Raw genomic sequence first — 14,529 nt, forward strand, 5'->3', positions numbered from 1 at the left:
ACCTGCTGGAGCGCGTGCTACGGGTGGGTGTTGCCATCGTGACCAGTGAACTGAGATAAGGCGGAGCTTTACCTAGCATGGACTTGTAGATGACCTGGAGCCAGTGGGTCTGGCGACGAATATGACTCTAGATTTTATTTTAGATCGGAGATGTTTGATATGAGTCTGGAAGGAGAGTTTACAGTCTAGCCAGACACCTAGGTACTTATAGATATATATTCTAGGTCGGAACCATTATAGATACATATTCTAGGTCGGAACCATCCAGGGTGGTGATGCTAGTCGGGCGTGCGGGTGCAGGCAGCGAACAGTTGAAAAGCATGCATTTGGTTTTACTGGCGTTTAAGAGCAGTTGGAGGCCACGGAAGGAGTGTTGTATGGCATTGAAGCTCGTTTGGAGGTTAGATAGCACAGTGTCAAAGGAAGGGCCAGAAGTATACAGAATGGTGTAGTCTGCGTAGAGGTGGATCAGGGAATCACCCGCAGCAAGAGCAACATCATTGATATATACAGAGAAAATTGTCAGCCCGAGAATTGAACCCTGTGGCACCCTCATAGAGACTGCCAGAGGACCGGAGAACATGCCCTCCGATTTGACACACTGAACTCTGTCTGCAAAGTAGTTGGTGAACCAGGCAAGGCAGTCATTAGAAAAACCGAAGCTACGGAGTCTGCCGATAAGAATACAGGGATTGACAGAGTCGAAAGCCTTGGCCAGGTCGATGAAGATGGCTTCACAGTACTGGCTTTTATCGATGGCGGTTATGATATCGTTTAGTACCTTGAGCGTGGCTGAGGTGCACCCGTGACCGGCTCGGAAACCAGATTGCACAGCGGAGAAGGTACGGTGGGATTCGAGATGGTCAGTGATCTGTTTGTTGACTTGGCTTTCGAAGACCTTAGATAGGCAGGGCAGGATGGATATAGGTCTGTAACAGTTTGAGTCCAGGGTGTCTCCCCCTTTGAAGAGGGGGATGACTGCGGCAGCTTTCCAATCCTTGGGGATCTCAGACGATATGAAAGAGAGGTTGAACAGGCTGGTAATAGGGGTTGCGACAATGGCGGCGGATAGTTTCAGAAATAGAGGGTCCAGATTGTCAAGCCCAGCTGATTTGTACGGGTCCAGGTTTTGCAGCTCTTTCAGAACATCTGCTATCTGGATTTGGGTAAGTGAGAAGCTGGGGAGGCTTGGGCGAGTAGCTGCGGGGGGGGGGGGGGGGGGGGGGGGGGGGCAGTGCTGTTGGCCGAGGTTGGAGTAGCCAGGAGGAAGGCATGGCCAGCCGTTGAGAAATGCTTGTTGAAGTTTTCGATTATCATGGATTTATTGGTGGTGACCGTGTTACCTAGCCTCAATGCAGTGGGCAGCTGGGAGAAGGTGCTCTTGTTCTCCATGGACTTTACAGTGTCCCAGAACTTTTTGGAGTTAGACCTACAGGATGCAAATTTCTGCTTGAAAAAGCTGGCCTTTGCTTTCCTGACTGACTGCGAGTATTGGTTCCTGACCTCCCTGAACAGTTGCATGTCGCGGGGACTATTCTATGCTATTGCAGTCCGCCACAGGATGTTTTTGTGCTGGTCGAGGGCAGTCAGGTCTGGAGTGAACCAAGGGCTATATCTGTTCTTAGTTCTGCATTTTTTGAACGGAGCATGCTTATCTAAGATGGTGAGGAAGTAACTTTTAAAGAGTGACCAGGCATCCTCAACTGACGGGATGAGGTCAATATCCTTCCAGGATACCCAGGCCAGGTCGATTAGAAAGGCCTGTTCGCAGAAGTGTTTTAGGGAGCGTTTGACAGTGATGAGGGGTGGTCGTTTGACTGCGGACCCGTAGCGGATACAGGCAATGAGGCAGTGATCGCTGAGATCCTGGTTGAAGACAGCGGAGGTGTATTTGGAGGACCAGTTGGTCAGGATAACGTCAATGAGGGTGCCCTTGTTTACAGATTTAGGGTTGTACCTGATGGGTTCCTTGATGATTTGTGTAAGATTGAGGGCATTTAGCTTAGATTGTAGGCCTGCCGGGGTGTTAAGCATATCCCAGTTTAGGTCTCCTAACAGAACAAACTCTGAAGCTAGATGGGGGGCGATCAATTCACAAATGCTGTCCAGGGCACAGCTGGGAGCTGAGGGGGGTCGATACTAGGCGGCAACAGTGAGAGGCTTATTTCTGGAGAGAGTCATTTTTAAAATTAGTAGTTCGAACTGTTTGGGTATGAGGAAGTATGACATTACTTTGCAGGATATCTCTGCAGTAGACTGCAACTTCTCCCCCTTTGGCAGTTCTATCTTGACGGAAAATGTTATAGTTGGGTATGGAAATCTTAGAATTTTTGGTGGCCTTCCTAAGCCAGGATTCAGACACGGTAAGGACATCAGGGTTGGCAGAGTGTGCTAAAGCAGTGAGTAAAACAAACTTAGGGAGGAGGCTTCTGATGTTGACATGCATGAAACCAAGGCTTTTTCGATCACAGAAGTCAACAAATGAGGGTGCCTGGGGACATGCAGGGCCTGGGTTTACCTCCACATCACCCGCGGAACAGAGGAGGAGTAGTATGAGGATGCGGCTAAAGGCTATCAAAACTGGTCGCCTAGAGCGTTGGGGACAAAGAATAAAAGGAGCAGAATTCTGGGCATGGTAGAATATATTCAGGGCATAATGCGCAGACAGGGGTATGGTGGGGTGCGGGTACAGCGGAGGTAAGCCCAGGCACTGGGTGATGATAAGAGAGGTTGAATCTCATGTGTGGGAGGTGGGACAAAGGAGGTATCAGAGGTATGAAGAGTGGAACTAGGGGCTCCATTGTAAACTAAAACAATGATAACTAACCTGAACAACAGTATACAAGGCATATTGACATTTGAGAGAGACACACAGCGAGGCATAAAGTAATCGCAGGTGTTGATTGGGAGAGCTAGCTAAAACAACAGGTGAGACAACAACAGCTAATCAGCTAACACAACAACAGCAGGTAAAATGGCGATGACTAGGCAGAGAGGGTCGGATTAACTACACACAGAGCCTGAGTTCGCGGCTGGGGCCGACAGATAAAAAATAAATAAACAGAATGGAGTACCGTGATTAATGGACAGTCCAGCAGGCATCAGCTACTGTATGTAGCCAAGTGATCATAGTGTCCATGGGGCAGCAGTAGATGGAACAGGGAACCCGCCTCTACGTTAGCAGGCGTCAAGGCGTTTAAAGTTAGTAGCCCTCCAGAGGAGGCCGGTTGAAGGCACAGCGGATGGAGTATTCATCGGTAGACCAGTAGTGGTGGTGCGGCGGGGCGCCGTGTCGACAGAGAATCCAAGCCAGATGGCGAAAGAGGTATTGTAGAATTTTGTTTGCTGGCCGGGAGATGCGCCTGGCTCACGGCTAACTGGTGCTAGCTTCGTGGTAGTGGCGTTAGACACTATAGCCAATCGGTAGCAGCGGTGATCCGGTGCCAAGGTCCAGAGTTTACAGCAAGGATCCGGTGGAGTATCGGGCTCTAGCCGTGTATGAGTGGGGTTCGGGTGAACAGCTGAGTAGGCCGGGAGGTTGGCCTCAGGGATAGCTTCGGTACTGGGTGCCACGGTGAGCTAGCTAGCTGCAAGCTGTGAGCTAGCTAGCTGCACGCTAGCTGTGAAGATCACAAGTAGTGGTCCAGGGATTACGGCAGGATCTGTGCAGAAGGTAAAAGCCGCTAGAAGTGGCTAACAATGACTGAATAGCTAATTAGCTGGTTAGCTTCTGGAGGTTCTTGAATGTGTTCTAAAATTAAAAATAATAGCGATATCACATTGGGTGAGGCAGGTTACCGGAAGGTATAATCAAATTAAAAATCGGAAAGAGATTGAAAATAAAATTGAAGTATATATACAAAAAATACGAAAAATACAGAAGTACACGAGACACGAACAAAACACGTCTTCACTGCTACGCCATCTTGGTCACCAGAAACGTAGCCTGGATTTGAACCAGGGTGTCTGTAGTGACGCCTCTAGCACTGAGACGCTATGCCTTAGCTGCACCACTTGGGAGTCATAAGACCAGGGTAGCTTCAAAATACAACACAAGCTAACACTTCTGAGGCAATTAACATTGTTTTACAGAACTAATAGAAGAATGTAGCTAGCTACATAAGCACGATTGAATATAACACCATAAAGGTTATGAAATGAGTAACGTTACCTCATATGTCCACAGTTATAAGGAATATACACAAATATATTATGCTTCATACATAGTGAGCTACAGTAGAAATGATGTACAGAAACTATTATGACGTAATAAGGCACTTACATTGATAGAAACGCACACATTTCGAAAGTCATTATTGGTAACAAAAACAATGACTGCGATGCAGGCAACAGACAGAATGTGAACACGTGTGTGCAGATCCTATTCTGACGGGACATGCGCAAATGTCTGCAGACTTGAACTGCACAAACAATTGCGAAGTGCTTGGGGAATTTTGTCCGGGTCAGAAATGTTTAAAAAATGTATTGTAAAAAAGTAAAAATGACTACTTATGTGAATGAATGAGACGGAACACACCTCAATAGAATAGTCAATCTATTCTTAGAAAATAAAAACTTGTTAGAAAATCATTTGAAATGAACCTTTCTAGTGCAGGGGTTCCACTAGCGGAACACCTCGACAACATTCCGCTGAAAAGGCAGTGCGCGAAATTAAAAAATATTTTTTAGAAATATGTAACTTTCACACATGAACAAGTGCTACTTCCTGGGCCTTCCCAGACAATTTACATTGCAACAGGAGCGGCCAAACCTTGAGTGGCCAATGGAGAGAGGCGGCCACACGCTCAAACGCAGAGAAATAGGAATCAACTTCCGACTCCCGAAATGAAGGGACTAAAGCAATATTTTTGTGTGCGTGATGGATGGCAGGAGTGCGTGATGCAGTGTAATCTGGCGCCTTCTAGCGCCAGTGGGAAGGGAAGAGCGGGAGCAGACGTGACAGTACCCCTCCCTCTTGGGACGTCACCCGTTGTCCACCTGGGCAAACCAGACGAGGAAGCCCTGAGATCCAGCGGAGCGTGGCGTGGGATGGAAACCTGCCGAGCCAACCGAGGCAACGAAACCTCTCGAGCCAGCCAGGGCGTGGAAGCCCGACGGGCTGGCTGAGGTACCCCCGGTTACACCGGCGGCGGAATCCACCCTGATGTCACAAACAAAACACTCCTGGACCGGTTGGGCGCACAAAAACTGACGATCCGGCTGAGGCCCGACGTGGGATGGGCACCCTCCGAGCCAAGGAAAGGTCTCGAAACAGCTAAGGCATGGAAGCCCGACGAGCTGGCTAGGCATCCCCGGGTCCATCGATGGCAACCCAGAGCCGCTGCCACCATTCCAACCTGAACGCCAGTACTCCCCGATGCTTCGTATGTTGGCTGCTGCATTCTGTCATGCGGAATGACGCTGGAGAGACGAAGCAGGTACGGGGAGTAACATTTAATAAATTACGGACATATAACGAGACAGGCACAGCGTCAACAAACAGAAACTAAGACAAGAAACAATAAATGCAGCAGCAGGGAACAGAGCAAGGGAACAGACAAATATAGGGGAGGAAATGAACATGTGATAAGTGAGTCCAGGTGAGGCCAATAATGCTGATGCAAGTGACAAGGGAAGGCAGGTGTGCGTGATGGATGGCAGGAGTGCGTGATGCAGGGTAATCTGGCGCCCTCAAGCTCCAGGGGAAGGGAAGAGCTGGAGCAGACGTGACACTATTCACATCGATGGGGCTGTAGTGGAGTGGGTCGAGAGTTTAAAGTTTCTTGCTGTCAACATCACCAACAAACTAATCATGGTTCAAACACACCAAGAATGTTGTGAAGAAGGCCTTTTCCCCCTCAGAAAACTGATAAGATTTGGCATGTGTCCCTAGATCCTCAAAAAGTTCTACAGCTGCACCATCGAGAGAATCCTGACCGGTTGCATCACCGCCTGGTATGGCAACTGCTCGGTATCTGACCGTAAGGCGCTACATAGGGTAATGCATAAAGCCCAGTACATCACTGGGGCCTACATGTACAAATTACCTTGAATAACCTGTACATTGACTCGGTACTGGTACCCCCCTGTATATAGCCTCATTATTGTTATTTTATTGTGTTACTTTTTCTTACATTTTTTTACTTTAGTTTATTTAGTAAATATTTTCTTAACTTTATTTCTTGAACTGCATTGTTAGTTAGGGCTAGGCATCCTGCTAGTGGGACAACTTCCAGTGAAACTGGAGTGCGGACATTTAAAATAAATAATCATAAAAATGATGGATATTAAAACATTTAGGTACATACAAGTGTCTTATATCGGTTGAAAGGTTAAATTGTTTTTAATCTAACTGCGCTGTCCGAGTTACAGTAGCCATTACAGCGAAAGCATGCCATGCGATTGTTTGAGTATGGCACCCCACATCAAAATAATTTTCCACTGGCACAGGTTTCATAAATTCACAAATAGCAATTAAATATTCACTAACTTTTTGAAAATCTTCCTCTGATTTGTCATCCAAAGGGTCCCAGCTATAACATGTAGTGTCGTTTTGTTAGATAAAATCCTTCTTTATATGCCAAAAAGTCAGTTAAGTTGGCAACATCGATTTGAGTAATCCACTCGTTCAACATGCAGAGAAAGCAATCTGAAGTCATAATACGTTTCTATTTACTTCTCAGATACCCTAAAATGTAATCAAACTATAATATGTCTTACGGAAAGAAGTATGTTCAATACATTAATTTCCAAGAGTGTGTCCCTGTACTAAAATGGATCTTTCTTATTCGTTTTTGAAGTTACAAGCCTGAAAACTTGAACATAGACTGCTGACATCCTATGGAAGCCATAGGAATTGCATCATGGGAGCTAGGATTTAGTATGCCCCTATACTTTCCATTGTAAGAGCATGGGCTCTCCAAAAAAAATCTGGTTGGTTTTTCTTTGGATTTTCTCCTACCATATCTATTGTATTATATTCTCTTACATTATTTTTAAATTTATACTAAATTCAAAGTGTTTTTTCCCCCAATGGTACCAATTATATGCATATCCTGGCTTTAGGGTCTGAGCAACAGGCAGTTTACTTTGGGCACATCACATGTCAGGCGGAAATTGAGAAAAAAGGGTCTAGCCCTAAGAAGATTAAAGGATTTAAGTAAGCATTGCACGGTAAGGTTGTATACCTGTTGTATTCGGGGCATGTGAGAAATATGATTTGATTTGATATAGCCACATAGCTAGCTACGTTTTTAAGAGAGATCATTTCAATTGGCATCTCTCACCCTGTTTTTAGTCACAGGTGGGCTTATGAGTTGTGTTCCACTTTTACTGGGGATAGCTTTATTTGTGACCTATGTACAAATTAGAATTGTGCAATAGCAGAGCATAAGAGAATTGCCACATCAATGTTACACTGAATTAATTAGTTAAGTTATGAGTTATTGTTATTGAATGTTATATTCCAATGTTATTACTCATATTCCATTCCAATATTATATTCCAATTATTATTATTTTTCTGAATTAAAAACTATTGAAAACCTTTTTATCCTGAATGTCATTTTAAAAACTGTTGTGATTTAAAATATTGTATTCAATTTATATGTAGTGTAATTGTACATACGGGATTGTATGGAAAAGGAACAACAGAGAAAATTAATGTGCAGGTGAATTAAAAAGAGGAACTTTACATCAAATCTCCTCATAGTACGGATAATAATGGTGACATGCAATGTCGTGCGAATGTTGTTTTTTTGAATCAGGAATTAGACATTGTTCTGAGGGGGGCTAGTTACCTCCCGAGTACCCTAACGGTCATAAACTCCATCATCTAATGGCGTGCATTTGCAGTGCAAACCCGCAGATCATGAGTGGGTGGAAACTGTGATATTAATCCGCTTGATCCCTGTGCCATTGAAAAAACAATACCGGTAATCTCCCTAAATAGATCCATTATGAACTCATAAAGCAATATGGCAAAAATCGGAATTATTTGTCGTTGCTTTCTAGCTGCAATTTATGTATGCCGTTCGTTGAATGCATCGACCTAATTTGAGTGGTTCTCAGAATCCACATCCAGAATTAAAAGACGTCCCGCCCCTTTTCCTGCTCATGTAACGTGCAAACTCACTGTCACTCACTTTGGTTGCCTAGTACCCTCCTGGCATCCAACTAGAGTGTGCCATGCCCACGGTTTTCAACAGAAACCCAATGATCTGCTAATAAATGGAACTGCTAGTTGCTAGCGAGGCCATCAATAAGCATTTTGTTTTCTGTTTATTTAACTAGCGGCTGTGTTTTCATGGGAAATGTATTAGCAAGCTAACGTCAGATGCGCGATAACTGCGCCAAAAATGATGCGAGATTCAATCGAATGCTGCACTGCTAGCTAGTCAGCCAAATCTGACTGGGGAATGGTCATTGCTCAGTTTGCCAGCATCACATCTCTGACACATCACGAAGCCGTTCAGCTATCGAGACATAACGCTGGAAACTAGCTAGCGTTTAGTTGGATAGAAAAAGGAGGACAAGCATTTGCTGGGAAGTGGTGACTGTGCCATTGCAAGACTGGCCATATGGATGCGTTGCCTTTGTGTGCATTTTATTGACAATTGTGGCTTGGCTCTAGCTAGGGGGCGGACGGCTGGCTACGTTAGCTAACTAGCTTGTTGGATGTCGCGACAGTGCAGTTAGCCCCGTTCGTTGTGTCAGGCCAAGGACCAGGGGACGCACGAACCCAAGTCAGTGAACAGGGGGTATCGCAATCGAGGCGGGTAATAGGGATAGTTAGCTAACTAGCTAGCTAGTTGTCCAACTAGCTAGCTAACGTGAGAAATCTAAACAAGGCTTGAAGCGCGCATCAACGGAGAGAGGCCCTCAACACACCCCCTCGCACCGACACTGCCCCCTCTTCGCCGATCCTCCCGTGATTTGCTGAGATCTGTACACGGGTGAAGTCGGACAGTTCTCGGTTGGGGACAACTTGACAGCGAGGCCCCTAGCTCCCCTCCCCCATTCCCATCCAAGACCCCTCAGTCCACCTCCTCGCCAGACATTAGAAGCGAGGATCGGGATATTAGATACCTAGCTAAAGTTAACCCAACCAGCTAGTCCATTCTAACCCGTGGGCTGCCAAAACCAGGAGGGATGACTTTGGAGTCGATGATGGCTTGCTGCCTGAGCGAAGAGGCGAAGGAATCGAAACGAATCAATGCGGAGATAGACAAACAACTCCGGCGAGACAAGCGGGACTCGAGGAGAGAACTGAAATTGCTCCTTCTCGGTAACGCAAACTGTCATCCATATTTTGGTGTTTCTTTGAACCATAGGTAGCTAGTTGCCGTTTTGTGAAATATCAATTTAGTTAACTAGATAGGTTAGCTAGCTAGCTTCAGGCCTCCATTTCCCCCCAAGTGAACTAGCTAGATTTTTAATGTTAGCTAACCAGTCAAGATGTATTAGTTAGCTAGCTAGATATGTGTTTGGTTAGCAAACGAGTTTGTTAGCTAGTCAGGTGGGTAGGTAGCTAGCTACCCTCTGTTGCTAGCTAAATCACCAAGCCACTTGGCCAACATCTTGTCACTTTAGCTGTTGGTGCTACTAGTGCTTGCTAACCAACTAGCTACTTAACGTTGGCATCTAGCTATTTGCTGTCATTGCTTGCTTGCTAACTAACTGTATCTTGCTTACCATCCACTCACCGGGTTTAACTAGTCAATTCGTCTATATACGTTTAGTTAGCTAAGTGCTAGGCTTCAATTTAATTCTTAGAACGGGGGAATGGTCCATAATCAAATCAAGTGGTTATGCTAACTATGTATTATTAGATGAGTAACGTTAGTGTCGCCATATTGTTATATCTGCTGACTAGTACTGAATCTAAGTTCTACTACCACTAATACTATTACTTCAAGGACTGGAGAGGTCCATTTCAGAATTAATCTGATGGTGAAAAGAATTTAAGCATATATGGTCATGTTAATGGTACTGTATTGCAGAAAACAGATCCCTCTCTGCTGTTTTTATGTTAATCTCAGCCCCAATAAATGATCCATTGGAAGGTAACAGTTGCACTGCTAAATAAAGAAAACAGGTGAGCTGAAAAGGATGTCTTGCACATCCTATAGCTTGGCCTAGGCTCTATTTATTTTACCTTTATTTAACTAGGCAAGTCAGTTAAGAACAAATTTTTATTTTCAATGACAGCCTAGGAACAGTGCAGGTTAACTGGTTAACGACAGATTTGTACCTTGTCAGCACGGGGATATGAACTTGCAACCTTTTGGTTACTAGTCCGAAGCTCTAACCACTAGGCTACCCTGCCTAGGAAAGAGTTTTGGTGTGCTCTCTGAATTAAATGTATATATTTAACATTGGGTGCAGCTTCTCAACATCAGTCAGCAGTATGTAGATACTTGTGTATGTATATGTGTGTCTGTGCTTTTACAGACCACCACGAAGGAGGAGGATCAGTTTGGCATTCCTAAATCCTAACCTTAGCCACAGGAGAAAAATAACTGGCCTTAGATTGCCAGTGTCTACCAGTCTTTTAGACATAAAAAAATAGCATTGTGTTTCTATTGGACAAGTTCATTTTGGGTAGTAGACTAGCTCTGTTTCAGAAACGTTTGCTCCCGTTTCACACTTACAAAACATATCCCAGGTTGTCTGACACGTGTGATTGCCCCTCTCTCCAGTCGTTTCCCTGTGGACCCTGGCTCAGTTCTGAGAAGTAGGCCAAACCACACAGAGACACACTATTCTATTGTAGGCTATTTAGTCATTTTTAACATTTTTATCACACTATCCTACTGTATGGTATTCTTGACTTGAACCTGTGGGGAGGATATTAGGCCTAGGTCATAATTTTTTTCTCCATATCTTTCACATGGAACAAAAAATATTAACACAACATGTAAAGTGTTGGTCCCATGTTTCATGAGTTGAAATAAAAGATCCCCGAAATGTTTCATACGCACAAAAAGCTTATTTCTCTCATTCTGTGCACAAATTTGTTTGCATCTCTGTTAGTGACTATTTCTCCTTTTGCCAAGATAATCCATCCACCTGACAGGTGTGGCATATCAAGAAGCTAATTAAACAGCATGATCATTACACAGGTGCACCTTGTGCTGGGGGCAATAAAAGGCCACTAAGATGTGCAGTGTTCTCACACAATGCCACTGATGTCTCAAGTTTTGAGGGAGTGTGCAGTTGGCATGCTGACTGAAGGAATGTCCACCAGAGCTATTGCTAGAGAATTTAATGTTCATTTCTCTACCATAAGCCGCCTTCAATGTCGTTTTGGAGAATTTGGCATTACATCCAACCGGCCTCACAACTGCAGACCATGTGTAACCATGCCAGCCGAGGACCTCCACACCCGGCTTCTTCAGCCACCTGGACAGCTGATGAAACTGGGTTTGCACAACTGAAGAATTTCTGCACAAACTGTCAGAAACCATCTCAGGGAAGCTCATCTGGGTTCTCGTCATCCTCACCAGGGTCTTGACCTAACTGCGGATCGGCATCGTAACTTGCTTCAGTGGGCAAATGCTTACCTTTGATGGCCACTGATATGCTGGAGAAGTGTGCTCTTCATGGATGAGTCTGGGTTCCAACTGTACCGGGCAGATGGCAGACAGTGGTATATGGTGTAGTGGGGAGAGCGGTTTTCTGATGTCAACGTTGTGATCAGAGTGCTCCATGGTAGCAGTGGGGTTATGGTATAGGCAGGCATAAGCTATGGACAATGAACACAATTGCATTTAAGCGATGGCAATTTGATTGCACAGAGATACCATGACGAGACCCTGAGACCCATTGCCGACCCATTCATCCGCCGCCATCACTTCATGTTTCAGCATGATAATGCACGTCCCCATGTTGCAAGGATCTATGCACAATTCCTGGAAGCTGAAAATGTCCCAGTTCTTCCATGGCCTGCATACTCACCAGACATGTCACCAATTGAGCATGTTTGGTATGCTCTGGATCGGCGTGTTCCAGTTCCTGCCAATGTCCAACAACTTCACACAGCCATTGAAGAGGCCACAATCGACAGCCTGATCAACTCTGTGTGAAGGAGATGTCAGGCTGCATGAGGCAAATGGTGCTGAAACCAGATACTGACTGGTTTTCTGACCCCCCCCCCCCCCCTACTTTTTTTTAAAGGAATCTGTGACCAACAGATGCATATCTGTATTCGCAGTCATGTGAATTCCATAGATTAGGGCCTCATTAATTGAATTCCATTGATTGATTTCCTTTGAACAGTAACTCAGTAAAATCTTTGAAATTCTTGCAATGTTGTGTTTTATATTTTTGGTGTGTGTGTACACACACACACACACACACTATCTGTATGCAGTAGGCTCAGTTGGATTACTGTTCCCCACTTCCATTTCTCAATTCTACTGCTTCAGAGTGGAGCACAGAGATGATGGATGTGTGGGTTGGGACTGTTCACTTCATCATCAATATATCTCTGTTTATACCTACTGACTATTCCTACTCTTGTGTTGCAATGCTGTGTGAGTCTAGTACCAGGGCTGGAACTAAAACCAGTACTCGTTCTGCAGGATCAGCTAGCCCTGATCAGTGGAGAAGTCTACTTCCTGTATTAGATTTTCAAATTTTAGTCAGTCAGTGGGACTTCTGTGAGAGGCAGTGTGTGCCTGTGCCTCTGTGTGACCAGTCGTGCAGTAAACAGACTATTCTAAGTGAGTTTAGGCTGTGTATTTGTGTCTGAGCAGGGATAAGGAGGTGTAAAGAAGGATTAGTCCAGGTCTATAATAGGCTTTGTTAAACATGGATAAAGCTTAGACTGATATGTCACTGACTCCTATTAGTCACACCAGGGCTATGCATGGTTTTCCGGGTCAATTACCTTGTTTTTGAAAACTCCATAGTTCTACACTCTCCTGTTCAATGCATGATGTTACAAGTACCACAGTCCCAGGCGGTTGCATTTATCAGGAGTTGATTGTACATGCAAATACTGTGGTTTCCTATGGCTCGGTTGGTTGAAGTGCTTGTATGACCAAAGTTGAATTTTGATGCACGAAGATGGGACAGGCCATGGAGACCTCACTCACTCTACCTCCCCCCATCTCCCCTGTAACATGTGCTGCTGAGGGCCATATCAGGCCATGGGACCAGCCATGCTCCACAGCTCTGGTGGCGTTTTCCTCTACTTGGTCAAAACACAGAGAGGGCTCTAGGCTGGTTCGGCTGGGGGCTGCTGTAGCTTGACTAGGGACTGGCTGGCTGGGCTGGGTGCTGCTGTAGCTTAACTTGGGGCTGTCTGGCTTGGGCTGCTATTGCCAGGCTTGGGGTTGTGCTGGCTGGCTGGGATGGGGGCTGCTGTAGCTTGACTAGGGACTGGCTGGCTGGGTTGGGGGCTGCTGTAGCTTGACTTGGGGCTGGCTGGGGGCTGCTGTTACTTGACTTGGGACTGGCTTGCTGGGCTGGGGGCAGCTGTTGCTTGACTTGGGACTGGCTGGCTGGGCTGGGGGCAGCTGTTGCTTGACTTGGGACTGGCTGGCTGGGCTGGGGGCAGCTGTTGCCTGAATTGGGGCCGTGTTGGCTGGCTGGGATGGGGGCTGCTGTTGGTTGAATTGGAACTAGCTGGGCTGGGGGCAGCTGTTGCCTGAATTGGGGCTGTGTTGGCTGGGCTGGGGGCTGCTGCAGCATGACTTGGAGCTGTGTATCTGTGACCTGGGTGACCTGGGCTGTTGGCTAAGTGAACTGCTGCCTACTCAGTCACTTTCTTGCTCTGCTGCTTCGCTCCAAATGGGAGGGGTTTTCATGTCGGGCTAGCAGGGCTCAGACTCTCCGAATGGAGGAGAAACTAGCTCCGATTTAAGTTCGTTTTGGGTGGTCACTCACTAGCCAGGGGCAGGTTGAGGGGTTTAGTTCTAAACCCTGGTGACGGTCAGAGCAGAAATAGCCTGAAAGAGAGAGAACTCAGGTGTTCTCTCATTATTTTGGTCATATAAGGGAATGTTGTCATGCTTCTTGAGCTAGATTTGACAGCCTTGTGTGTGTGTGTTAAATCCCTCCATGCTAAGGGTCAGGTTTAGGGATAATTATCTGACTTGAATTACATAAATACTATTACAAAAAAATGTCATAATTCTATATTCCATTTTTTTTTTTTTACCTCCTAGCCCATCAACATGGTGTTCAGGTTCAACAAACTTTTTCTATGATTCTGACCCACTGTGACTGACTGACTGGCTGGTTCTCACACACACACACACACACACACACACACACACACACACACACACACACACACACACACACACACACACACACACACACACACACACACACACACACTCACTCAGAAGCCAGCCTATAAATACTTTCCCAGGTGCTCGCCTTGTTAATGAAGAGCATTTTAATCGAGTGTGTGTCCCACAGCCGCCAATCCTCATGGAACACCACGCACACACAGCCCAAACGGGGTCATGCATTCCTCTCTGGAGATGTAGGGGGGTTATGAGGCAGAGTTCTAGAC

General features: G+C 45.7%; 1 protein-coding gene across 3 annotated transcripts in view; it reads left to right on the plus strand.

The window, feature by feature from the left end:
- Window positions 1-8,154: 8,154 nt before the first annotated feature.
- Window positions 8,155-14,529, plus strand: part of LOC139412952 (guanine nucleotide-binding protein subunit alpha-11-like) — a 178,596-nt gene continuing 172,221 nt past the window's right edge. Inside the window, exon 1 of one of the 3 annotated variants that reach the window (XM_071159863.1) lies at window positions 8,155-9,285. In XM_071159863.1, coding sequence (XP_071015964.1) covers window positions 9,150-9,285 — 136 coding nt within the window. In that variant the 5' untranslated portion in view covers window positions 8,155-9,149. The remainder of the gene's footprint in view (window positions 9,286-14,529) is intronic. The other 2 variants (XR_011634750.1, XM_071159862.1) reach the window with 2 other exon arrangements.

Source organism: Oncorhynchus clarkii, chromosome 7 (genome assembly GCF_045791955.1).
Source record: "Oncorhynchus clarkii lewisi isolate Uvic-CL-2024 chromosome 7, UVic_Ocla_1.0, whole genome shotgun sequence".
NCBI lineage: Eukaryota > Metazoa > Chordata > Actinopteri > Salmoniformes > Salmonidae > Oncorhynchus > Oncorhynchus clarkii.